Source organism: Athene cunicularia, assembly GCF_003259725.1.
Source record: "Athene cunicularia isolate RWA chromosome 2 unlocalized genomic scaffold, athCun1 chr2_part2, whole genome shotgun sequence".
In the NCBI taxonomy this organism is placed as follows: domain Eukaryota; kingdom Metazoa; phylum Chordata; class Aves; order Strigiformes; family Strigidae; genus Athene; species Athene cunicularia.
In genome coordinates this window covers 7,936,626-7,963,786 of record NW_020799096.1, presented here as the reverse complement: position 1 = coordinate 7,963,786, position 27,161 = coordinate 7,936,626, and the positions used below count along the sequence as shown (strand labels likewise).

At 40.2% G+C, this 27,161-nt stretch overlaps 1 protein-coding gene across 1 annotated transcript in view; it reads left to right on the top strand.

Moving 5' to 3' along the window:
- Positions 1-27,161, top strand: part of ITGA9 (integrin subunit alpha 9) — a 217,185-nt gene that overhangs the window by 100,696 nt on the left and 89,328 nt on the right. Inside the window, exons 15-16 of the mRNA XM_026843997.1 lie at positions 3,194-3,349; positions 16,940-17,016. Of these exons, the coding sequence (XP_026699798.1) occupies positions 3,194-3,349; positions 16,940-17,016 (233 nt within the window). The remainder of the gene's footprint in view (positions 1-3,193; positions 3,350-16,939; positions 17,017-27,161) is intronic.

Below are 27,161 nucleotides of genomic sequence, written 5' to 3'. Positions count from 1 at the left end.
GCTGACTAGGGCTGTTTCCATTGCAGGAAGGGATACTGGTAGAAGGGTAACTTACTGGGACTGAAGCACATTGATCTTAGCAAAAGCCTTGCTGCAAAAGTTTCTTATGTTCAGAATAAAATCTGGTCAGAGAGAGAGAGAAGGGGAAAAAACCATCACCCTAGAGAAATTGCTTGTAAGAATAACAAAACTACATAGGACAGCCATGTGGGAAACCCAGCTTCAGGTCTCCAATCTAATTCGGGCACAGTGAAAACTTGCGGCAGTTTAGTGACATCCAGCCTGTACAGACTGGATAATTATTGCTATTACTCACTGAACCCTTGTTATGCAGTTGTTACTGTTGATAATGTGAACTCCTTGGATATTACACTTGTCTTAATGTTCTCCAGACATTTTTTCCATTAATGAAGCTGTGTTGTCTGTGTGCTATGAGTTGCCAGGGATGCTTTCTCATGATGTAGAAATGTCTTTAACCTTCGACACTTCCTCAGCATCACAGTGTCGTTTTGAAAAATGGTGAATACGTGTAAAAGCTGCTTGTGGTAATTATTTCCCTTGGCAAATCCACTTCATTAGGGCCATGTAACTGATACGAAAAGCAACACATACAGTTTCCTTGACTTGAAGGATTTTTCAGTCTATCTCAAACCCGATTGTCATTGCATCTTTTGACTTCCTTTTAGAAATCAGGAGTAGTTAAAAGCAATCAGTGTGCTGTGTCATCAGTATATGATTTAACTACTGGAAGCAGTACATTTGGGTAGACTGAAAGAGAACGAAATTGGGTGTATTTTCAACCTAAAATAGTACTTCTCCAGATTGTGTTTGGGCAAATATTCATTATTCTCTTGACATGCTCACATCCCAGACAGTCTGTGGTGTACCTGCGAGGCAGAACTGTCTTGTCTCTGTCTTACCGAGGACAAATCCCACAGACTGTCGCCTTCATGTTTGTAAGATTGTGAGCAGAAGGGACTGAACATGTGGCAAAATTAATAACTGAGTAGCATTCATACTTTCATCCTTAATTAAAGACAAGTGGGTATGTGAAATATATTTCCCTGGGGCTGTGGTGAGGGAATATCCACACATGTAATTAATCTAGCTGCTGGAAGTCACAATTTCACCACTAAAATGAAGCAGAGAAAGAGACACCAGCGAACAATATGGGCACACTCCAACATTCATTGAAGTCAATGGGAAACTTGTCTTTTGACTTCAAAGGGTATTGGACTGAAGCCCGCAAGATCACATTAAAACACTTAGAAGTCATTAAGTACTTATTCTTGCCATACTGCAGTAATAGAACTAGAAAAAATATAGGTGGATTTTAATTTAACCCACTCCCTACATTTTTAATTGTTTTGTGCTTACACAGTTGGTTGCATACAGTTGGATTAGGTGGCGATCTGCCTGATTTATTGTGTATGACTGTTGCTGCATGGCACGCTCTTTTACAGTCTTGTTTCTTTGTATGCATAGTCGTCTTTTATGCTGATACAATCCTCGCTTAAGTTAATACATGTGATTTTCTGAGAGCGATGCTAGTAGCTTCTGTGAGTCGTAATATTGTTGTTTAGTAATCTCAGAACGGGACAACTCCCACCTCAAGGGTAGAACTGCGGGAAGGGGCTGAAGGTGTCGGCGTCTCTTCTTGCCGAGGGGATTAGCAGTGCTCCAGAGCATGCATGGCCCTTTTTATGGGATGGGGAAGAGGTCACAGAGCTGCCATCACTACTGCCACTATATGAGCCATCGGTTGATGTCCATTACCAAGAAGGCACAAGTCGCTTCAAGCAATGCATGGCCTAAACTTCAGGTGCTCTGTGCTGCTGCTTCTGGGCACGGGGCGCTGGCAGATGTTGGTAATGGGAGGGGATTCAGGGCCTGGCTGGAGGCTTCAGGGTGCAGCAGGGTAAATGTCATCCAACCTGGTCTCTGCTATCATTCTCCCAGCTAACCAATGATTTGGGAATTTGGTTAGCCACTAATCTTTGACTTCAGAGGTCTGTGACCAGTTGACGTATTGGAGAGAGAAAATGGTTGCCTTGAAACAGAACAAACAGGGTGGTCAGAAAGCCAGTTAGTTCCCAGGTTTCCCACATCTGGAAGACGCAATGTAAATTGCATTGCATCTCAATTACTTGTGGTTGGCAGGCTGTGTTCAGAGAAGCCTGCTAACTGATGCAAGGCAAAGCATTTGAAGATTTGTTATACTTACGGTATTTATTTATTGCCTCAATTTCATCTGGGCTGAATTCACTCTAAGTTTTTAAGTAGTTAAAATTTAAGAGGACTGTTTGCCCATGAAAAGGTAGAGCATTTGCCACTTCTGGTTTTCTGGATTTTGGAATTCGACTGAACAGAGCACAATGAGTATTTTGTCCTCACACAGAAAACTGGATTTAGGTGTCACATGTTGTGACAAATGGCATGAGTTTTGTGGCTTGGGCTCCAACAACAAGAAAAGGCAATCCTCTCGTCCCATCAGATGAATAATGTGGCACAATTTAATACATCTGGTATGAACCCTAGAATATAGCAAATAAAGACACTGAAAAACTTTCTTCTTTTACATACTAAAAAGTTGTGAGTTTTGCTTTCAAAACCATGCTGGAAGATGGGTTCTCCTGCTCCTGCATGTCTGTAATCTTGTTTTTTAGCCACATGGGTATCTTTACCCATCCATTAATTTCATTGATAATTGCAAAAAAAAACCAAGGCAAGATGGAATTTTATTTTCTTTTAATGAGCAGTTCACACTGGAGATGACCACACCTCCAGTTTTCATTTAGAAACCTTAGTGATGAAGATGATTTGCTCTTTGCTCTGCATTGTGCAGGACTAATGGAAACACTTCCTAATTTATTTTATTTTTTAAGAAGATGTCTTGGTTTTATGGAAAAAACCCTTGATTTATAGGTGTGCCAAATATGCTACTGCTTCTGTGGAACAAAGAGTAGGTTCCAAATGAAGCACTATTTTTTTCTTGTTGATTTTTTTAATATCCTGACTTGTTTTGATATAATGTGCTTATTCCTATTTCACATGGAGAAGACTAAAGGAAGTAGAGAAGTCTGCTTCCTGTCTGCGGTGTTGAATAGAAAAATCTGCTTTAATTGTATGCATAATTGTATATAAAAATGTGCTTGCCTGTATGCATATGTGAATTACCTGTTTTCTTTTACAGAAAAGAGTTAAAGACGTCATATCTCCAATTGTATTTGAAGCTGCATATAGCCTTGGGGAACATGTCATAGAAAGAGGAAAAGAGAACAAGGAACTACCTGCTCTCAAGCCCGTTCTCCGCTGGAAGAAAGGACAAAAGATAGCACAAAGGAATCAGGTCAGATTTGGGCTATGTTATTTCCCTAGAAGGTCTGTGCTAGCAGAATTGGATATAAAAGGGGATTGCCAAGCTCTGGGTTGTTTGCACACTGTAGCCTTTTTGTACAATCCCTCCTGATGCTGACATCAGTGCTTTTCCATGAGGGGTAAAGACTTGTGCTGCCCACGATGCTGGGCAGTGCAGCATGAGCTCACTTTCTTGTTTCAGGGTGTTTGTGCTGGGAAGGAGGAGACTGAAGAAGGAAGAGGATGAGAAAGATCCTGCTTCTTCTGGTTCTTCCCTTTCTGTAGGAGGTTCTTTTGAAAGGCTTGGCCCTGGCTTTCTTTCCAGGTTGAGCCTTTGCTAGTGCCAGACGGGCAGGGCTGGCTCCAGGAGGGGTCACAGGAACTTGCCCCTCTGTGTGAGGGGAGAACAATAGATGGAATAAAAAAATTTGCCAGGCCCAATTGCTCTCTCTTTTTGAGGGCTACTCATGTCCAGACATGGGGTAAGGGAAATCCACTCCTGCTGTTATTGCAGGACATGTCACGCTAAAATAGGATGGTTTTGTTTCAGAGAAAGTGAAGTGTAGGTGCAGCTGTGTAATTATTAGTATCCTATTTTGCTCCACTGCAGTGTGGAAAACCCTTTTGTCTTTAATTTTGGTGAGAGCAAGAGAATTCTCTTAATTTTGAAACATTTCTCATTTAGAGAGTAGAGATTTTTTTTTTCTTTCTCCCAAATTGTTCCCTAAGGAACTGAAGAGTACATCATTATCCCACCTCTCTTATTTGTCTGTCTTGACCTCACTAGCATGTTCAGAAAATGCTGGCCAATTTTGTCAGGTTCTGACAGGAGTGATCAAGACAGTGCTTATGAAGGTATTAAACACCTTCAGGGTTTATGAAGCAGACAGTCATGTCGAGGAGAGAGACCATGTTAGTGACCTTTTGAAAGGCTCCAGTTTGAGCTCGGTCCTTGTAGGTGCAGGACAGTCTGCCAGGAAGGAGCCTGCAGGACAATTCAACCTCCCACCCTGTCGGCACTGAAGCATTCAACTGTGAAGCTCGAGGCTCCACAGGGAAATCAAACTACTTCTGTGGCTTGTAAAACTTCTTGTGTGTCGGAATTGCAGGATAATTTGGGCTAGAAGGGACCTTTGTAATCCAGTTCCTTGCTCAAAGCGGAGCCAACTTAAAAGTTAGATCAAGTTGCTCAGATTTGCAGCCAGTCAAGTTTGTTTTCCAAAGCATGCTTACAGAGTTATGAGCTGGAATTACTTGTGAATAGGAAACTTCACTCTTTTTTTTTTCTTTTTTTTTTTTTTGTCTTTTAAAAGCTGTGAAAAGTCTGTCTGGAGTCTGAGGCTTTTAGCAGTGAATTGTTAGAGCTGGATATTAACCCTGGGAAGTTCATGTCTAAGTGATGCTTGCATCATCATCTGTGATATTACTTTCTGGTCCTGCTCATCAGAATATGTTACTGTGTTGAAATTGCAGGTCCATGCATACTACTTAAAAAAAAAAAAAAGTAACTAAAAGGCTTGAAGAGATTTGCTTAGTCATATACATGTGTTTTGAACTGTATTTGCCTATAATCCTTGTTGTAGACACGTGAGTATTTATTCAAGCATGCTTTATTTTTGTAAATGTATGAATGAAAGAAGCATGTAAGAATTACTTAGCTTTATGAAAAGGGATTGTGTGGCTATTACATATCTGACTGTCTTAATGTTACAACAATATGATGGGCATTTGTGGAGAACTTTGGAACTTGAGCAGCGTGCTGAAAACCTAAGTGTTACGTGAACGAGACTGCTTGGGTGCTTTACCACTGGGTTTGAACTCAAAAGGTCACATCTTGCCCTGCAGGCATAGTCTTGAATCAATATTAAAATACCTAAATGCTGAGATTATAGAGCAGAAACAAAAATATGTTGGGAATTTTCCTGACTTGTTTTTTTGTGTAATTTGGATGAGAGGGAGCCTGTTTAACAATCCCTTTCCATTTGCTTTCCAGATGTTGTTCACTTAGCTTAGTAAGAAAAGGAGTTTGACATGGGGTGTGCCTGCAAGCATGCTTTCAGCTAAGGAAGTGGGAAGAGCTTCAGAGTCAGTGTGGCAGTTATGGTGACAAAGCCCTGACAGAGTAGCCTCGAGGCATGGTGGTGGGATCCTCAAAAACTGATTTCATGGGGAAATCCGGGCATAGCGTTCTCTTTCAGGATTCTTGTTATCATGAGTAGAAGTTGCCAAGAGGGATACTGGGAACCAAAGTTGATATAATAAAGGATTTATATTTTCAAATAAACTAATGATTATGGAGGGATCTTACATTTTGGAAGTCTAATTTAAGACAGATCTGGTGGACTCTTTTTTCAGAAGATACAGCAGGAGTGAGGGCAGGTGAATAAGCTTAATGTTGGTGCTAGTACTGGTCTTTAAATACAGCTAGTTGTGTGTGGTTTTCAAAAGCCCTAGATCCTGTTGACCCAGTAAGATTTGGCATTTTGATATCAGAAATGTTGCATCTGTTGCTTTGAGGCACCTTTAAGATACTGTAAAGAGGTTGACACTTTTCTAAAAAGCCCAGGTGACTGTTTTTTTGTGAATGAATGCAGGAGAAGCAGCTGGAAGTAGTGAACAGCTGAAGAAATGGGAGGGAGCTGAGACTGGGCAGGAAAGGGGGAGACTTCTGTCTTTCAAGATCCTACTGCAGGTCTGCTAGACCTACTTGAAAAGCCAGTCATCTTGCAGACATGTGGGCTTTATAGTTACCTAGATATGATTTTATTTAAACTAAAGTGGTGTTAAAGCTGAAGTGATTCCTTGCACTGGGATTTCAGTTTTGTTTTTCATGAACCAGATGTTCCCTGCATGCATGCCTGACTTGCCAAAAAGAGTGTGCAGACCTATGGCTCACAAGCAAGGAGATAGGAAAGCCATCATGAGGCCTCTTGACGTGAAAATTGAAGATTATATTGCACATATAAAGTCCTTCATGGTGCTTGGCTCTAATGCATTAAGGAGTCAGCTTGGACTCACCACCAGAAGTGACATCTCCTTATTAACATAACCACAGAAAAGGATTTTGTTGGATATTCATCCTTTAAATTAATATTACACTGTATGTGAGAGAACAGTCTGGTCTTATACTTTATCACTTAGACCAAAGCAGAGCTATAGTATTAAAGGAGTGCATGGATGTGGGATATCAGTCAAAATGTTTTTATATATTGGTCACCTTTATTTTAAAATAATGCAGTTTTTACTGTAAGGCAGTGCAAAATGCTTGTATTCAGAAATAAACCAAAACAAAACCAAACCTTGATTAAGTGAAGGGGCTTGCTTCTATTCCTTAATGTGCTTGAAACAATCAAATTATGATAAATAATTTGAATATCTGAATGATTTGAAGAAAAGAATCTTAACTGAAATTTCCTAATGAAAATCATGCGATTTTGGGACTTCATATATTGGCCATTTTTTTTGGTAAGCAAAGAGTCTCTGATACTTCAAAATGAAGTAATAATGTAATTAAACTGGCCTGAGGGACTCTTTAATTCAGGATACAGTAACAGTTGATTTCTCATAGACTTAATTATTTTCTTGGTTCTTGTTTATGCTTACCAGAAACGATGGTTCCAGTAGCTTGGTGTAATTTTTTTGTGGTAGCAAAAGCAAATACTTAAGGATTATGTGTACATGTCTATTGATAGATTCCTTGGCAACTTATACAATTGTTGGGTGGAGCCTGGTTGTGTGGAGAAGATTACAGCTTTCCAAGTTGTAAGTGGCTAGCCAGCTCAGTTTTGCTCAAACAGAAAATCTGTGGTGGGTCAAGACTGGGTGGGGGAAAAAAATGATTCTAGTTTTCAGTGTGTGTTATGAACTTTAAAACTTCCCACCCTGAGGATGACTTTCCATTAGCTTCTTTGTTGCCTCCTAAATCCAGTTGCTACCTCCATCCACTGGAAAAAACTAATAAGTCTTCTTGCTATAGGGAAATGAATGTGTATTTAGAACTTGGTTTGGCTTAGTTCATTGTAAGTGGTTTGTACTATAACATTTATTTTTGTAGACCCACTGTATAAATACATGTCAACCAAGAAGGAGAAAGATCTCCAGCCAAGTACAGGGGGGATTTGTTCCTAGTAGTATCCAGTAATGTATTTTAGAGTTCAAAATGTGGTATGCTAGAATTCTACCTGTTCTAAATACTGTAATAAAATCACCTGTTGTTATGTGGATGGCGACACTATTTTGTTATAGGAAAATATTATCAGTAGATTTAATTGCGTCAGTGTCTTCAGGATGTCATGAATGGTCTGCCATAAAACTCTTTGTAAATTATAAGAAGAAACAGAAAATGTTTTAGGGCATTCTGTTCCCAACTCTGCCATTGCCTTGCAGAGAGAATTTGGGTACAGTGCTACACCTCGAGGTGACTGAGGCTGCACGTCTTGGCATAAACTTCACCTTTTTAAAGCAGAGGACTATTTTTTGGAAAGACTTTGAAAATCTGGCTAACTACTGGCACGTAAATTAGCTTAGTTGACAGGTATGAGAAAGTACAGGAGGATATTTATAGAGCTGAATTATGAACACCTTTAGTACTTTGTGGTTTCTGGCACAAATAATTCCATCCTCTATTTTAAACACACACACACACACACACACACCCCGCCCCCCGCCGCTATCTCATACTGAGAACAAAGCAATGACAATCTGGACGGGCTGAAATGCAGTGTCCATACACACAGCGTGGTCCAGGTTTGTCAGTGGTGCCTTCTCCAGAGCAGACATCTCTGTCTGCCAGCAAACTGAGCTGTGCCTAGAACATTTATAGGCACTGGAAAAGCATCTTTATCCTGGTAAGCTGCTGAAGTGGCTCTTGGCATGATTTTTGCCTGTGCCAACTACTGCAAACCATTCCCAGGCATGAGTCAGGAGTTAGGATGCTCCTATCTTGGAGGACAGGACAGTTTAATTTACTGGTACAGCTGAAGCCTCAGTACCTTAGTATACCTGTCAGTAGCTGGATAGGTGGAAAGTTTGAAGATTAACTGACTTATACCTAGGCACATAGGAACTCTTCAGGAGACTGCAAGAGTCAGCCTAGTTGCCATGTTCCAGATGAAACATCTTGCCACTAAACTCTTTGCCCCTTGGGCAGAGTGAGCTCCCAAGTTATCTTCGGCATTTATTCTTGCAAAGATCCGCCATCTGCCACCATTCCTGCTTAGTTGCCATGGTTTTCCCTTTGGTTGGAGTGGGGATAGCTGAAAGTGATAATTTCCATACCTCCCTCTGCCATCCCCTTAGTGGTGTCTGTTTTTTGCTCGAGACAAATTTGGTCAGAGTCAGTACTGAGCTGGCAGGTACTGGGTGCTGTTCATTTCAGGAAATCTGGAAAGGACCCACCCCGAGCATGTACTGGATTAGGCTGAATCTTACATTTGCCTGCTTTTTATTTTTTTTCTTTTTTCATTGACTGTCAATAAAGAGGACAGATTTGCAAGTCTGGGAGAGATTCAGAACTGAACAAGAACAGCAGGTGTCCTGATGTATTGTACCTCTGAAATGTTGCTGAAGTAAGAATGAGTGGAAATCAGTGCCTCTGACAGTACGCATGTTTCTATATGCTCATTCTTAAGTAATAACAGGCTTGGCAAGTAATTGTCCAACTTGTTCATATTCCTGTTTAATAGTAGAGGAAAAACAACATAACTGAGAATGTGTAAACCACGGTTTAATCCCCAGGTTTAGATCTCATGGTCTGCCTAAAGAACACTAGCCAATATCATATGCCAATATACACACAAACACACACAGAGAAAACATAGACCTTCATATCTTGGCATATGTGCTAGGGCAGGGTCAGACTGTCCTGTCTTAGGTGGCAGGATGTGAATTACTTGATTTAGTTTACAGGTTCTTTGTATAAATAAGTAGAGAAAGGAGAGATGATCATGTAAGCATTTGCAATTTGAACCCTAACTTAAAATCCTACTGCATAATTTCTACAGTTGAGCGTAACAGCATGCATTTCATTTCCAAACTACTCTGTGGATGGAGAATTGTAATTGTAAGAAAGGGGGAGTTCCTGCTTATGCATGGAGCTATAAAAGAAAATTGTAATATTCTTAAAAAGCCACAGAGACAGGTGACAGACTTCCAGAAGCCAAGCTCCATTAGCTCTGTTCAAATCTTTTCAGCAGTTATATGAAGGATCAGTAGAGTTTAATCGGATTACCTAACATTTTGAGAGGAGATAACATAACAGTATTAGTTCTTTCAGTTCAGAGTACCTCAGTGCCACAAAATCCTTGTCAGTTCAGGGTAGCATTCGTAAATACAAAGCCACTGAAGTGCAGGTGGATTATATGATAGGAATTTCACATATCCTTGTGGTTCTAAATGAGCTAAAGGTAGACATAAATTGTGTATCTGATGCATTTCCAGCTGACAAAACAGATGTCACATCTGGTTTTCATTTGTTGTTGTTGTTTTGCTTTCATATTTTTAATTACAGAATTGTATGATAAGTAACAAAGGTTTTGGCTCTTACGTTAAAATGTTTAAGTATGAAGGCATCCTAAGTGAAAAAGATTCATCTTGCATGGTTCCACTTTTAATAGTAGAAAGGAGATTTGGAGTAGAAAATGTTCTCAAATATCATTGAAGAGCCCTCCTGAGATGATATAATTGAATTATTCTGTAGTCATCCAAAACAAATGGAAGACCATTTAAGACAAGACAGGAAAATATATTGAGAAATGTACTGCAGAAATCCATTCTATAATGGTATGGGGAGATGGAACAATTAACCCAATAGGTCTTTCCCATCTATTGTTCTATGAATTTATAAGGTCTGAAGTCTTGTAAAATGAGAACATTATTTGGATGACTTGAACTACTAATGATTTAAAAAAGAAAAAATTGCCTCAGCCTGAAAAATGAGTGAGTCAGACAAGAAATCTAATAAAGCTTTGAAAGGCTGGGGGCGTATTTCTATTGCCACCAATTGTAATTCTCCACCCCAGGAGAATATGAGGACAAAAGCATTGTTAAATTCATTCACTGCTGTGAGGAATAACTAATACATATGTTTATTAATTTATGCTTGCTGTCAATAGCTAACAGGTTTCGTGCCTGATCTTTTCTAAACAGCTGATTTCATTTGGGAGTTCTTGTTCATCTTATATTTGAATGTCCTCTCCCCTTTTTAGCTTGATGCTCCAGCCCAGCTTCTAACACTTACTGAAAGCAGGATGCGGCTGAAGTAGGGGAGAAATGATTGCGTTTGGTCTTTGATGGCTTGACAAGTGGCAATGTGCTAGTCATGAGCCATAGGCCCAGAGTCTTTGACTCAATAAAGTGGATGAATTCCCCTGTAGCTTTCCCCAGCTGGAGAAGTTCAACATACGTGGTTGCAACCTTAGTAGTATAGTAAAATAATGATTAGTGGCCAGTTTCTGTTTTCTTACCCTAATGCACTATAAATGAGCATCTGTTTTCTTTGCATGAAGACATGCTCTGATGAAATCAACATGGAGCTGAGGGAGCTTGCTAGCTAATCTTGGTCCCCTGCACCATGCAGTACCGGCACAGCTCTCTGATTTTGTAGTAGGATTCTATCGAACGCTTATCGCTCCCCTGGTATTCTTGCCTTCATCAGGCATTTGCTCCGCTGCTCAGTAGGGGTATTGTGGAAATCGTGCATTCTCATTTTAGCCAGCACATCTGATGAAATCCTGGAAGGTTTTTCACAATATTAATTGCTTTTCTAGTGGGAATTTAAGTTGGCCATTTTGCACTTGGCTCAGCAGGATATATGAATGCACTGTTTTCAAGAGTAGTACAGCGAAGCATAGGATATCTGGGGAGAGTCAGTCACTCTTTTTCTGTGGTCAGTAGATCTGTAGATAATAGCTTTATTTTGCAGGCAACTTAAAAATGTGAAGACACAATAAATAAAGGTCTAAAATCAGGCTCCTGTATCTATACTTAGGCACATTAATATAAAGTGATTGATTTCACATAATCATCTCAGTTGGAACAGACCTTGAAGCTCCTTCAGTCCAACCATTAACCTGACACTGACAGTTCCCAACTCCCCCAGATCCCTCAGCGCTGGGTCAGCCCGACTCTTCAACCCCTCCAGGGATGGGGACTCCCCCCCTGCCCTGGGCAGCCCATTCCAATGCCTTCTGCAAAGAAATGCTTCCTAAGAGCCAGTCTAAACCTTCCCTGGCACAATTTGAGGCCATTCCCTCTTGTCCTATCGCTTGTTCCTTGGTTCAAGAGACTCATCCCCAGCTCTCTGCACCCTCCTTTCAGGGAGTTGTAGAGGGCGATGAGGTCTCCCCTCAGCCTCCTCCAGACTGAACCCCCCCAGTTCCCTCAGCCGCTCCCCGTACGACCTGTGCTCCAGACCCTGCACCAGCTCCGTTGCCCTTCTCTGGACACGCTCGAGTCATTCAATGGCCTTTTTGGGGTGAGGGGCCCAAAACTGAACCCAGTCATCGAGGGGCGGCCTCACCAGTGCCGAGTACAGGGTTCAGATCCCTTCCCTGTCCCTGCTGGCCACACTGGTGCTGACACAAGCCAGGATGCCATTGGCCTTCTTGGCCCCCTGGGCACACTGCTGGCTCATGTTCAGCTGCTGTCAGTCAACGCCTCCAGGTCCCTCTGACTGATTTTTAAAGCTCTATAACAGGAGATAGTTCCTAGAAAAGGCAGTGAAGTTTGCTTACAGCTCGGTACTTTTGAAAGTTGGGTCACTTATCCTGCTCCCTAAATAAGGACCCAGAAACCCAACTTGACCAGATAGAATGGTAATAGTCATAGTGCATCAAGATCTAAAAAGTAAAGAATTATTAGACTAACAAGCCCATTTACCCTGCATCCTTTAAACAGAATTGCTTTGCTGTTACTAGCATGATCTAATTGTTAAGTCATCCCTGCACATACCATAGGGTATGGTGGCAGTTTACAAGAAATCAGTGTAGAGATCGGAATACTGTATTCTTAACCCAGATTACCTAGCATAACCTAAATTCTCCTACTGAAGTATGTTGCACAGTTTATGAAGTTAAAAGAATGGATCCTCAGTTACCCAAGGCCAGCTTTGCCGCCTTTTGAGAGCTGCTCTCTGAACCTTTTGTAGACTGATGTGTGAGGAAGTAGTTAAGGCCTGATCCAAAGTAAATCACTATTCTCTTATCCAGACCATAAACCAACATGTTTTCAAGGCTTCATTTGAGAATCCTGTTTCTCTCTCTTCTCTTCAAGCATTGTCCTTCAGCTGTCACTTCCCCTTTTCTGTGAAAGGATAGGAACAACTTACTGGAACACAGTACTGGCAACCTCTCAAAGTCTTGATTGCGCTTTTTGGCTGCAACCCGAAATTTCCACGTGCTTCCCTGAATTTTGGGAGGTTGAACGTCTTGAATTTTTTTTTTTTTTCCTTTGCTTATTGGATGATTTCCAGTATTTTTCTCTGGGCAGAAGTGCCATAAACACAGGTTTTCTTAGTTTTCTGTTTCCTGCTCTCTTCCCTACTCCCAGAAACATAGATGTGTTTTAATTTTGGATAGCCATTGAAAGAAAGTGAAGCAATTTAGTGATCCAGGCTTGAAATCCCAGATTACCCTCCTCTGAGAAGCCAGGCTCCTTGTAGCTTGTTTTACCTCCCAGCAGCATTCCTTAACAGTCCACAATCAGCAGGAAGGAGAAAGAATGCCTTCACACCCAGTACCCAGCAGCTTTGTGCTTAGGATGCTGGAACTAGGGATTCATCCTTCTGGCAAGAGGACTGTACATTTACCTCTGGCCTTTATCAGAATATGTGGAATTTAAGCCTCTATATCTCTTCAAGAGGCAGAGTAGACACAGAGGTGCTTGCGTGGGGGCCCTGATCTCAGTGTCTGTTTAGACATATTCCCTTCCTTATCAGATGGCTCCAGGTGTCTTCTTACTGTACATTTACTTGTGTACAGATGTGTATATTCACTCTTTATAATATCTTTCTGTAGGCTTTTTGGCTTACCCTCTGCAGGACATGGGCAACATCCGTTTCTGCTAACCCTTCAGGATATATATCTGCCACATTTCTTGACCTCTCAAGAAGCATCATCTTTTCTACCTGGAAAAGTTGCCACACATTTGAGAAAACCATGTTTTTCTGGGAAGTTTGGTGACCTGGTCGGAACCTCTATGGAGCAATTCCCCATAGCTGCTGTATTCATTGCAGCAGGGAGGAGTGCAGAGGGGAATCGTGGACCTTGGAAACACTGGATTTGCTCTGTGCATTGCTGTAGATCTGGTGATTGCAGGAAGTCCAACAGACTCACTGTGCATGCACTTTGCATTAGCTTTGTGTTTATACAGTAAAGACGTGTCCTAGAAACACTGAGTTTATTCTGTCTCTGCTACTGAGCACACAAACACCTATTTCCCTTCTGGAAATGCCAGACAAAAGCACGGTGGCCTTGAAATAAGAGATGCAGCTGTGCTTCTCATTCAGGACAATTTTTTGCCCCTTCTCCACCCCCACCTCCCTTACAATTTTTCTTGTATGTATTTCTTAGGTAAAGCAGCTTCCTGACCATCCCTGATACACATATTCAAAGCTGTGAGGTACTTGGTACAATATAAGTGGAATCCAGTAGGAATCAATTCGACTTCATTAAAACCACTGTTCAGAATTGCTCCTCTTCACTTTAGGTAACAGTAACAGCAAAAATTATGAACTTGTTTTGTCCTACTTCCCTTTTTCCAGTTCTTTGTAACACATACAGCCCATTGCTTAACTTGTTCAACACTTTTAATATGTAAAGGGCTCTTTAAATGCCTAAAACTGGTACTGTACAGTGGTAGCTGAAGCTGCTGTAAAGATTGCTTAAAGTTAGTGATTATATTCTGGAAGGGCCTGTGCATATCCCAGGAATGGACTCCTGCTCTAACAACATGCAGTGTTGTGTTAGGTACAGTTTCTGGCCCAAAGAAATCACAGCCCAAGTAGACCAAGTAAGGGCACAGTAACAGAATATATAAGCAGTGTTCACAAATGTTATGATGACTTAAAGTGTGTTTACTTCTTAGTTCTTTAGGAGGGATTTGAACAGGCAGGGGTTAGTCAATGGGGAAGGCAGAAGCAGCAACAAGCTGGGGAAGGGGAGGCTCAAGATGGAAGAAAATGGAAGTTAGATTGACCGTGAGAAGCTACAGGGTTGAGGCTCTAGCAGGCATACCAAAAGGGGAGGTGGCGTAGAGGCATGGAAAGATCTATCCAGACCAGGGCAATAGCAGAAAATAGCTAAATAGTCCATAGATGTCATTAGCATGCAATGGAAGTGCACTGCTGAACTAGCTGTGGCTGCACAGGTCCTAACAGCTGGATGCACCGGAATTCCATTCTCCCCTCAAACCTTGAATGGCTTCAAGATCCTCCACTTGCAAAGGGTTCACTCCTCCTGCAGTTACGGATCTGGGGACTCCATCCTTATTTCCTTCTCTTATCCCAGTACTGTGTAGGAAATTGGGTTTCTATGATGTAATGAAATGCTCCCACTGTATTGAAGAGTAGCTTGCTGTCTAGTGCATGATATGTTGGAAGGGTTACGTGCTCAGTAGTTACAGAAAATGAGGTATTTTTTCTTTTTTTTTTTTTTCCTAAAGAACCACAACTATAGATTTAGTAACAAAATTCCAGGATTATTAGGTGGTTATGTAAATGTACTTACAGTACTTTATTTTTTGAAATGTGCAGGTTGTATCTTTGATCGCTCTGTTTGGTTTGCTAAGGTTTCTGCAATGCAAATAGGGAAAATGTCAGGCAAGAGTATTTTTACAGTTTATTTTTCTTTCTCCTCTGAAAGTCAAATGGTCTTTCCCATATATAGCTACTATGGTGGTTGAGGATTAATTCTGAGGGCTTTTGAGACTATACCTCTGATACATGCCGTGTTTTGAGAGGGATACCTTGTGCCGGTTGCCCTCTCAGGGCTATTCTTGTCCTTTGGTGTGGTAGCCTTTATTAAGGAGGAAGGATAAGTTCAGCCCTTGTGTTTAAATCATCAAAAATTTCCACTTCTGAGATTCTGAGAAAGCAAAAGGTGGGAGAGGAAAGTGAAAGGACAAACTAAATATCCCCATATGCACTGGCTACCTCCCATCTTTCTTTTTTCTGCAACTCAGTGCAACCTACAGCATAGTTCGATATTGGCTAGTCCGGCACCAATTAATCTTTATAAAGGTCTACTCCTTTTTTGAGAGCTCTGACAATGTAGAAAAAGGAGGGCAAGCTGTCTCCTTAGCCAAGAATCTTCCTGGAGAGACAAGGACTAGAAGTCTCTTAAGCCCTCTGGGATCAAGTTTCAAAGTCATTCTCCAGTCCTGATAGATTTGGGCAGAACTCTTAAAAACTTTATTAACTGTCGTCTTCTTTTTGTTTTTTCCCCTCTGAGTGTCTCCAACCCTATCTGACCATTACGTATGTCTTGCACGGATTTGCTCTGTCTTTGCACTTACGATTTAAATGTATTTGATATTTACTGTGGTAAACAAAACGTCATGAAGCCAAGCCTGTAGAAAGGAACTTTGATATTAAAGGAAGAGATTGGTGGATTGTCAGGTTTGCTAGCTAAACAGTGTTGGCAGCCCTCATTTTGGGTGTTTGTCCTTTGAATACTTGGTAAACTGAAGAGCATTATGATTCTGAAAGAATGAATCCTCCAGCCTGAAAAGTCTAATCATATGTTCAGAAAGGTATTGGTCTCTGTTTTCAACAGCAGGGGAAAATAACCATGATCTTGACAGCATCTGAGTTTCTTGAACCCCAGGGACATGTTCCTGTCCTCATCTTTCACTCACTGGCGGCTACCTCATGTAGCCATGGCAAACTGTAATAGAGATTTGCAAAGTCATAGACTTTTCACATATTCCCCTTCTTTTTGCTGCTTAAATAGCATGCCCATGTCTAGTGGTATGTCATCCTTTCACAGTTCCTAGCTTTATCCATCTGTTAAATTTTCTAAATTAGAGTCTTTACCGGAGTTCACAAGATTGACAGTGATTCCATTATTTGAGGGTATGTAACAGTTTTTGCAATTTTCTGTTGCTTGCAGGATGGCAGAAATGCTTCCTACCATACATAAGGAATTTTTTATTTTATAGATATATTTTATCTTTAATATAGGCTAGTGAATATGTTTGCACAATTTCCTTACTTGCAATTCTTAGGACTGAAAATAGTTTCATAAATAGTTTATATTCTATTTTTGTTTTCATGCACGTGCATTGGGAAGAGAAATAAAAGAGACAGAAATATTGTGTGAGCAGTAATTCTTGTCAGATGAGAAGTGGGAATGAATTGAGGAAAACCTCTGAGAGAGTCTAGTTTTGGTGAAAATTCTTGTTCAGTTAGAAGAGAAAAATATTCTGATAAAGAGATTTGCCTGCCCTTGACTTTCTTTAACACTCACAGCATATATTCCTGTATCACAGATTTTGGTGGGGTTTTATTTCATCCAAGAGTGTTCCATCTTTGAATTTTGGTCTTACTCTTTTCATGCTGTAACAGTTCTTTTCTGTTTTTTCACAGACTGTTTTTGAGAGGAACTGTCAATCTGATGACTGTGCTGCTGATTTGAAACTTCAGGGTAAATTATTGCTGTCTAGGTGAGTAGGTGAACTTGTTTTTTGGTTTTCTTTCTTTCTTACACGCTAGTATGCCATTCATTTTATGTAAGATGGCATTGAAAAATCAAAATACAAACACAGACATTTTATATGATGGATGTATGATGACAGTGATATCATTAGTGCAGAAAGGTTTTGAGAGGTATGCAGAATCTGAAATCTCCTGTGGTGGTGGGCTCTGTGCACATACAGGGCAAGACACCTTCACCTTCTCAATCACAACAGACAAAACTGAAGGAGAAGAAACAGTGTGGCAGAGAGGTGCAAGGAAAGTAAATATGCATGCCCAAATCAAGTATCCATGTAAACCATGTAATTTTTCAAAGATTATAAAATACTCATTATGACATAGGAGTAAAACTGCCTGCAGAAAAGCAGTTTTGTTCAGACAAAAAGTCACATAGAAAGTTAAAAAAACCCCTCACAGCATGGAAAATTATTTTCTTCAAATTATCTTTTTTCTGCTTCTGAACTTGTAGTATTGCTCACTCTCCTGAAATACTGCTCTTTGTCAGATTATTCTTGTTAGTAACTTGGGGAGGGATGTCTAATTTCACTTTCTTCCGGGATAATAAACCTCATCAAATAAAACATCCCGGTCTATGTTCTGTCCCTTGTGACTGGTGATCCTAGAAAAATTACTATTGTTTTGCCAGGATGTAGTTATTCAATTTCGGGATAAATCAGGCTAAAGGTGAACTTTACACATAACTTCTATTTCCTTTTTCTCAGCATTTTTAGAGATGGAAGTGCTGATGCGAGTTATTTAATTGTATGCCAGGGGGTTTGCTGTTTGATGGAGATGCTTTCTGTGGAAGTGCTTTGCTTTCAGGGCAGGAAAGAGAGGGGAAGAGACTCCCCTGATTTAGGAAAAAAAAAAAAAAAAAAAAAAAGCAAGAGGTAATAGTCAGGAGATACATATTTTATATAAGTCTATGGCATGCTGTAACTGTATTTGGAGATGAAACTGAACCAGAGTCAAGTCTGAGAAGTTACTGAATTCTCCAGACACGACTGAAGTCCACAAGAATGTTTAGGGGGATTGGTTGGAGGAGGGTTAGGTCTCAGGTTGCAGAGTCCGAGCTTTGACTGTGATTAGGCTGGAGTTTTGACCTTTTGCTGGATCTTCATCGTGAGCAAAATCTGCTGAGAGCTGGAGACATGTCTGTGTGGACTTAAGGAAGCCAGTGAGGGATTTTGTCCTGCAGTTGAGGAATAATCAGTGAAAAGTAAAGAACAAGTCCTAAAAACTTGTTAGTCAGCGTATAGTAATCACAGCAGAAAGAACTGTATTTGCAATTGGAGTATTAGACTGTTTGTTTTTATGGCTGTTATTTATATGATCTTGGCAATTTAAAAGCCACAACTGTCAAAAAAGCTTAGGATATTCAAATACAGTTTCTGTGTTTATAGAGCACAATGTTGAACAAATGCCCTCAAATCTTCTTTATCCAGTGACACTGAACTCCTGTTTGAAATAAACAGGATGTCGTCAAATACATCAAGTCTTCACAGAATAGGGGTTTTTTTTTAGCTATAGGGTGGTGTAAGATTCAGTTAAGAAACATAACACAATGGGTATCTCTAAAGAGAACGGATTTTTGTATTATTATCGTGCGTAAAACTACAAAAACATGCTATGGATTCTGATTTTAGAGAAGTGCCTCTCTTGAATATGGTAATTCTTCCAGCCCCATGTGTTTCATGCTAAAGAATTGTATCAGCATTTTTCCACATTATTCCTATTTATGCTAAGTCTGTGTACAAAGCTTTTTTCATAGAAAGAGCAAAAAAGGTGACTCATTTATTACTATCTGCACTAAACGATTGGCTTCATTGTTAGCAAGGTTATGGCAATGTCTTTGTCTAAATAATCATGTCTGACTACATTTGGTGGACTTACTGTTGGAAAGAATGCCATTAATGAGACACAGATACATTGAATTGAAATAAACAGGATGTTTACGGGAAGGCAGCAGTAAGTGCTATCTCTCAGACCTGCTGCAGTTTGAAGATGTCACTGGACATGTGGTTAGGGTGATCTGGTTAAGATCATCTACCTGAGCTTACAGAAGGCTTTTATTAAGATTTCTCATCAAAAGTTCTCAAAGTAAGTTGACAATGTCCGAGAGGAATGATGCCTGAGCATTGCTACCTAATTAAAAGGTAGTCAGCAGAGAAGAGTAAATAGTTTGTTTTCCTGGTGGAAAATATTCCACAAGTGCTTCTGCTGGGGCCAGTGGTATTCAGCGTATTCATAAATGATCAGGGAAATAATATGCTAAAAATTAATCACAAGCTGAGAAAGTTTGCTAATCATACTAAACTGTTCAGAGAAATGAAAAGAACAACCAAGGAGGTATGTTTTCATGAAGTGTGTGATTAATCTGTGGATTGTCATGTTGAGGATGTTGTAAATGTTGAGTGTTTACATGGCAGAGAAACGGCAAATATGAATGCTGGAAGCTGCAGACATATATCAGCAAAATAACACTCTGCACTTGCCTTGTTCTTCCATAGGCCTCTTGCTTTTAGACATGGTTGGATACAGGGCAATCTGATAGATGAACCAACTTGGTCTGGCTGTTTTTACACACTTTTCATGAATTTGTAACACGTTAGAGCCAAAAGCTGTGCAGAGCGCTATATATTGTAAGGTATAGTCTTGTCCATCACTATATACAATATGCTTTCAAATGTGTGCTGGTTAGAGCGTATGTGTGCGTAGGAAGTTAGCTCAGATTACATTATCATCAAGAGAATTTCTTGCTGAGGTCACTCTTATGAGTTCAGGCACTGCACAAGCTACTCAGATTTAGAGTTCACCTGGGATGCGTTTGGATCACTAGAATTACTCAGTTAAAAGATTACACCCAGCTTTGAAGATGCCAAACACACATACCAAATGACTGATAGGAAAACCAGCCCCTGCTGGCAAGAGCTAACCAGGTCTGCTCCGATTTTGCTTTTCCTGCAGTCCTCCTCATCTTCTGAATACTTACTCATGGTTCCTCAAATTGGGAGCACTGCACTTTGATAAATAACAAATAGCCCAGGATGTTAACATCGGTCTAGGTAATGACCTAATATATATCCAAAGGGCTCTGGGAAAAAAAAAAAAAAGTTTTGTTTTCAGTTAACAGATGAATCTCTTTAAGGCTGGTTCACCTTCATTAGCATCAGTTTTTTTGTAAAAATGTAAACCCATCCCAGCTTCCTGAAGGGATTCTGGAATGAAGGAGCCAAACTCTTCCTGCTTGTGGCAGACTGCAAGAGGGGCTAGAGTAATGGACTGTGGTTTGGCAGGTTCGGACCAGGGATTTGGAAAAACCTTCTCGTGTAGGCAGTTTGTGCTGCACGAGAATGAAGTGTGCAGAGAGGGTGTACTCTGCCATCCTGGGTTTCAGGACTTGGCTAAATAAAGTCCCTGCTGACCCCATCTGTTGGAGGAGGTCGAGGATGGATTATATGACCTCTAGAAATCCCTTCCAACCAACTTTTCTGCAGTTTTCTGACTTATCTCTAAGTAAATCCTCTCTGTAACCCGAGCAAAATTGCCTCAATGACCACCAGCTATACACCAACATGGAAACACCTGTCTAGGATGGTTGGGAGTGTCTTCCATCGCTCTGGCTGGAAACCTGCCTGCGGAGCTCCTTGCCTCTCACTGCTGCCACCTCTGCCAGTGAGAACATGGAGCTTCACAAGAGATGACAGTAATATTGAAGGCTGGACCTGGCAGAGCAAACTGTGGGGATTTAACTTTCTATGGCAGACCGACATTACGAGATAGTATGTAGAAACAGCTGCAGTGGTGTGTGCTAGTATTACTACAAATGGTCTTTTTAGTGGTTGACCTGGACTTACCCATAGAAGTATAAGTGTTGCTAGGCTGAAACTACAGATGGCAGCTTAAGAGTAAGGGAGAAGGAGCCATGGAGCGTGCTTGGGACTTGGCGAAGGCAGTGTTGGGAGAAACTGAAGGAGCAGAAGAGACGTTTCATCTTTCCAGTCGTGACTGTTTTTGATTCCATTTTTCTTAAAGAATAAACGTGAGGTTTTGGCAGCACAGAGCAGAGAGACTACTCATTGCATCCCCTTCAAAGAGTCTCCAGTGTTAAATCTTGCAGCTGTCATAGGAGATAGCAAAATCTGGCCCTATCTGTGCAGTAACACCCTGTGTTGGGACTGAGGGCATGGGGATTTCGAAAGGAAGAGACTTAAATGTATCTTAGTGTAAAGAAGGTATTTATATGTTGCAAATGAGTAACTTTAATGACACAACCTGAAACCATAAGAGAAATAGGAATAGAATATTTTGCAGTAAACTTTATAGCTATAGCTTTGGGTCAGCAATAGGAAACCTCCTTTCCAACAATCTAGTACTGAAAAGCAAAATGCCATTTTGGTTTCTGTTAGCTATTATTTTCAAAGTGTTTAATATTAAAAATATATTTATTATGTATTATGCTTGACTTCAATGCCTCACTCTTTTTTGTCAGCACAGCAAATGTCTTTTCCATCAGGTTTCTGTAGCAAATAGCACATTTTTATTGAACCTCTCCATAGCTACTTATTTAGAAGCAGAACTGCATCTGTTTCCTCAAGATGTGCTGGGGGAGACTCTGAAGTAAGTGTTCTGTAGAAGATTAGACCTCCCTAGCCTTTAAAATCTGTTAATCCATTCTTCTGGTACTTTATATGGGAGAAAAGCACTCTGTTTTTTTAAGAAGAACCTGAAAGTGATGAGGGAGCAGGACTGGCAGGAACACACATCTTGTCTGACGTACCAGGGTAGTTTCAGGTCCTGAACTGATGCCTGTCCATCTGATTGGCACTCTGTGAAGGCAGCAGTAGTTATCAAGTTCTCTTTAGGCTGTAATTGTAACAAAGTGAAAACCGTGGAGAAGACTTTTGAGTAACAGCGAGAGTGTTTGAGAAAAACAGAGTTTATTCCAGCTATAATAAACAAACCAGCTAAAAAGACCAGAGCAGAATGGGTGGTGGCTTCCCTGTGAGATGCAGCTAGGAAGGAAATCCTGTATGGCTGTGTAAATATACTGACAGCCCATGGGTTGCAATGAATAGAGCAGCGTTACCAAAAACAAACAGTACGAAAAGATGATGATGCAGCATGTCATGTAGCTGCTGTGTTCCCGTACAAGCTGTGCACATGGTATGTAAATCAGGTTGTAAGCTCAGGACTATGAGCCACCCTGGATAGGAAGTGCTGTAATAAATACTGCTATAATAAATACTATAGCAACAAAAAATGCTGCAATAAATACTACTATTCCTGAGAAGGTTCCAGGAGGAATTCTGTCTTCCATACATTTATGTGACATGAGGTTACCCTTCATCCATCATGAGAAACAGAATTATTCACCCATTGGAGTGCTTCTGCGTGTATGTGTTTGGAATAAGCAGCTTGCTTTTATGTGTTGGTTTAGGGCATCCTTAACAGCCACCATTCGTTACTCTCAAATTTATGTTCTTCCCCTCCAGACTGGCTGGAGTTCCCGTATATACCGTAAATTGTTTATTTTGGAAATGTGAAATTGGAAGCAAAAATCACAGAAAGCCGAAGGGGTAACAGGTGCATTTTGTAGAAATTTTCAAGGTTTTTCGAATCACAGAGTTTTCTGAGTTGGAGTCAATGCTTCCAAAAGTTCTCTTGTGAAAAGGGATTTTTGGGAAATGCCCTTTTCCAGGTGAAAGGTCCAGTTTGTGACTTGAGCTGTTTCTGCTTCTGTTGATCCCTCTGGAATTTGCCAGAGAAGGGACATAATCCAAGTCTGTCAAAAATTTCATTGAGTTTGAAATGTTTCCATTTGAATGTAATGGTAATTTATGTGGGAAGAAAAAAAAAAAAAAGTATTTTCCAGTATCTCCTGGTCAGCTCCACAGAAGGTGCTTTGTTTTTTTGGTGGGTTTTTTTGGTTGTCTTTGTTTTTTTTTTTCTTCCCCCCCTCCCCCAATAAATTCCTTCTGTGACTTACTAAAGGATTAACATGTTTTCTGCCAACGCTCCTTTTGTTTCTGTGATCTCCTTTCTCTTAGGCATAGCTCTTTATTGATAGACAGGTAAATGATTTGATCTGGTGTTTTGGGATATAATCTCGAAGTACCTAACCCAGACCTCACTGAAAAGACAAGCAAGAGTGAAAACCACAACCCTGTGTGCAACACACGCCCCACCACCCCTCCCCAGCCCTTGAGCTTACAACTCTAAAGTTTGTAAGCATATTATTTATATTAGTGAAGAATTAATGTTTTCACATAGGTGACTATCTATGCAACTGCAAAACTGGTTGTTTTGTAAATGCTGTGTATAGATGAAGGATGAATATGCTGATAGACCTGTTAAAATCCGTGGAAGGACTCCCTCTGGTTCACTGGGTGCATCATCAGATATTAGGCACCTGGACTGGAAAATATGAACCTCAGCAGTTTCATATTGACTTGTCAAATTATTGCAGAACCTGAGCTGAAGGAATCCAGAAACTGTAGATGGAAACATGTGTTATGACAACTTTGTCAAACTTGCTTTTCACCAGCATAAGACGTTAACGGCACAGAACATACGTTAGTGCAGTAACAGTGCAGTCAGTGTCTTCTGAAGGAAGGAGAGACAACATCAAATTTTGATCAGAAAGTTGAAAAATCTTTGAGTGTATCTCATAAATATAGTAGTATTTTATTTAAAAAGTTAATAAAGGTTTTCACTGATCATAGGCGTTTTCAAATCTGCTGAGGGAAGCTGCAAGCCTGTGGTTTAATGTGGGAAGCAAAGCTGTGTCATAAATTTGACCAGGCTCACACCCCAGCACTTATCTTTCTTTGATCACACAACAGGGATTTGTTTCCAGAGAGGCCTCACGTTTCATGGCATGCCTGTTGTGGTTTTATGCCCCTGAAGTGCATCTTAACAAAACAGTTGTGATGAGGAAAAACAATATCCTTTCATTTGGAGCTTAATTACATGCTCTGATAGTATCGGTTTTTCCCTTCCTCTTCATTCATAGCAGATGAAGATTTTGTTTTCACTTATTTTATCTTTCGCTGAACAAACACTTCTTTCAAAAATATTTTTGACATTCAGTTTACCCTAGACAGGCTACCCTGAATAGCTGAGCTTCTCAGATGGACTTAATTTTCTGCTTTACAAAAAACATCCAAAGAAAAATGAGCAAATGCTATGGTTTAACATTTCTAGTGCTAGGAAAGTGGTCTTGAGCTTTCTGTCAAGACCTCGTGCGAATATATCTGTGTGTACCAAACATGGATGTTCCCAGCCCCCACACCACAGATACGTAGCCGTGACTGATCCCACTGCAGTCGTGTGCTGCCCACTGGTTACTTGGTCATATCCCAGTGCTGTCCTAACTTGCAATCTTTTAACCTACCAAAAGAATTATTTCCAGGGAGAAAAGAATGACAAAGCATTGGGAAAATGGATATGAGTAGATTGCTTTCTGCTTTCTCAAGAAGTCATACCAAGTTTCACATTGTGATTTATTATAGTGTAGTTTGATGTTATTTAAAAGTAATTTGCTGCACTGTAAAGGGTACTATGAAAAAAATGCTTATATAATTTAATGTATACTACTACATTTGTAGTTTTGTTTGAAATTTAGTCTTTTTAGTGAATCCAGGAAGCAGAATTCTGATTTCTAATTTATATTTGTTTTTATTTATTTGTTACCTACAGACAGTTGTTAGTGTATTGAATGCTGTGTTTGTGAGGCACATGGAAAACTTTGTTGTAGCTCATCCAGGATCAAATTTGCAGTTTCCTGGAAGGGCTGCCTAGCAGAGCCTGCAGTTATTCAGGATGTAGTATAAGTTGCAGTGGGAGCATCATCTCAGGAACGAGTGAATGTTTTCCCTAGTTGAGGGTGAATGGAGATGAGGGAATGGTTTCTTGGTTTCCATCTGGTTAGTTGTGCTCAGAGCTTCATAAATCTCTCCTAAAATAAATAAGTCCAGTTTGATATCAGTGGGCAGTCCTGCTCCTTTTGAACATACAGTGATTGAACCCATATGGATGGTAATAGAGCCATCAAGTGATGAGTGGTAACAAACCTCAGTAGTCCACATCTCATACAAGCATACAGATTCCCCATCTCTAGTTTCTAAGAACAGGCCACTGATGATCAGGGCTACTGTACAAGCCAGTCTTGTCACTTCTGGAATACTGGTTTTGTTTTGTAAGAATCACTTGATTGTATCTACTGGAGTAGGATTTTGCTGTTTTTTTAAACTAGACCCTGAAGAGATGTTCTTTCATAGAACTTTAATTAATTGCCGGAGTAATGTATAACCTGGCCCTCATTGTGAACATCTAATCTTCAGTATTTTATGGACCTAAGATAGTTAAAGTCACAATATTGTATCTTCCTCTAGCAACCAAAACATAAAGCTAACAAAAGCTTAACCTCAGTCAGTGCTGTCATACATTCGCTGCCTCCAGAGATGGAAGTTCTTGATGCTGTACAGACCACAAGGAGAAGCAGATGCACCATTGTTTTGTATTTGCAGAATGTATCTTGGCTGATGTATACATGCATGTCAACGTATGTTTGCATACATACACACATACTCTTCTGTGATGCAGCTACATGAACTTTTTCTGTAGGGTGTCCTGCAGTTACCAAATCTGGTAATGCTGAGGCTCTTCACAGGTCACCAGGTAAATCATCTTGCTGGTTTTGCATGAGCTATAAAGGAGATGTGCTGATATGGCTATATGTTGCTTATCAGGTTTGACATGTAGACATAACTTTTTCTTGATGTATAACACCTGCTACTGCAAAACAGATTTCCTGAAGTAAGAAACCTATATTGTTTCATCTTTAATTAACTGCCTTTTATTGACCTCTGTAAGTGATTGCTGTGTAGGGCACTAGTCTTTTTCTCCCTCATCGATGCTCAGGTGAGTATACTTTTTTAAATTATATATTGCACCCCAGCATCCAAGGTATAGGACAAGCAACTGAAGCTATCTAATAATAGGAGATCTGTTTCTGAAGGCATAATTTCTATGGTAAATGCATGGTTTGCATGATGACTTTGTTAATGATCTAATTCCTAGAAACAGTATGTTCGAAGGTGCTACTGTTTCATTCTCAAATTTCAGGGCCAGATCTATTGTCAATAGCCACCTATTTTAACAGAGCTCTTCAAGTATTTTAACAAAAAGGGAAAACACAGAGGGGGTTTTTCTTTCATGTCAGGCTGATGAGTGCAACTTTCAGCTACGTGCCTGGTACCATTTATCTTTTGCATTTCTTTCTGCCACTAATAACTTGGTTTTGTTTGTGTTCCAACCTTAGGATGCGTTTTACACACACAGGCAGGGATAGCTTTGTCCCAGGGGCACATACCATTGATTTCAAGGATGCTGCTTGTGGTTATATAAAAGGTGTTGGCTTGTATGTATGTCTGAAAGGGTGAGAGATTAGACTAGAGCTTCTGTAGGTGTTGTGCCTCATCTTGCTTTCATGTGACAGTTTCATAAACCAGGGTAGCTCCATTCCAACCAAAAGCTGCTCCCTGGAGTAAACACTGTGTGAAAACTGAGGCGACTCTTTCCCCAGTGATTCTTCAGTTCTGTTTATAAAAGGTTGTGAACATCTGGGTATAATTGAAATTACTGATAGTAATAAAAGGCACCAGATTTCTGTAGGGTGATAAGATAAGGAGTATTTTTATGTGGATGTTGTGCCCCGCTCTGTTCTTTTAAGCAAAAAGTTTGGAAACATAGGTGGCTGGGAGTTATATCTGTTGTATAGTTATGGGGCATTTCCATGGAGAAGCTACATTTGGGGAAAAGACAATTTCCAGAGAAGCTTTGAATATATGGTAACTAGTTGTAACTAGAAATCAATCGCTCTGTTTCAATACCATAATAAAGAGCTATGCCTAAGAGAAAGGAGATCACAGAAACAAAAGGAGCGTTGGCAGAAAACATGTTAATCCTTTAGTAAGTCACAGAAGGAATTTATTGGGGGAGGGGGGGAAGAAAAAAAAAAACAAAGACAACCAAAAAAACCCACCAAAAAAACAAAGCACCTTCTGTGGAGCTGACCAGGAGATACTGGAAAATACTTTTTTTTTTTTTT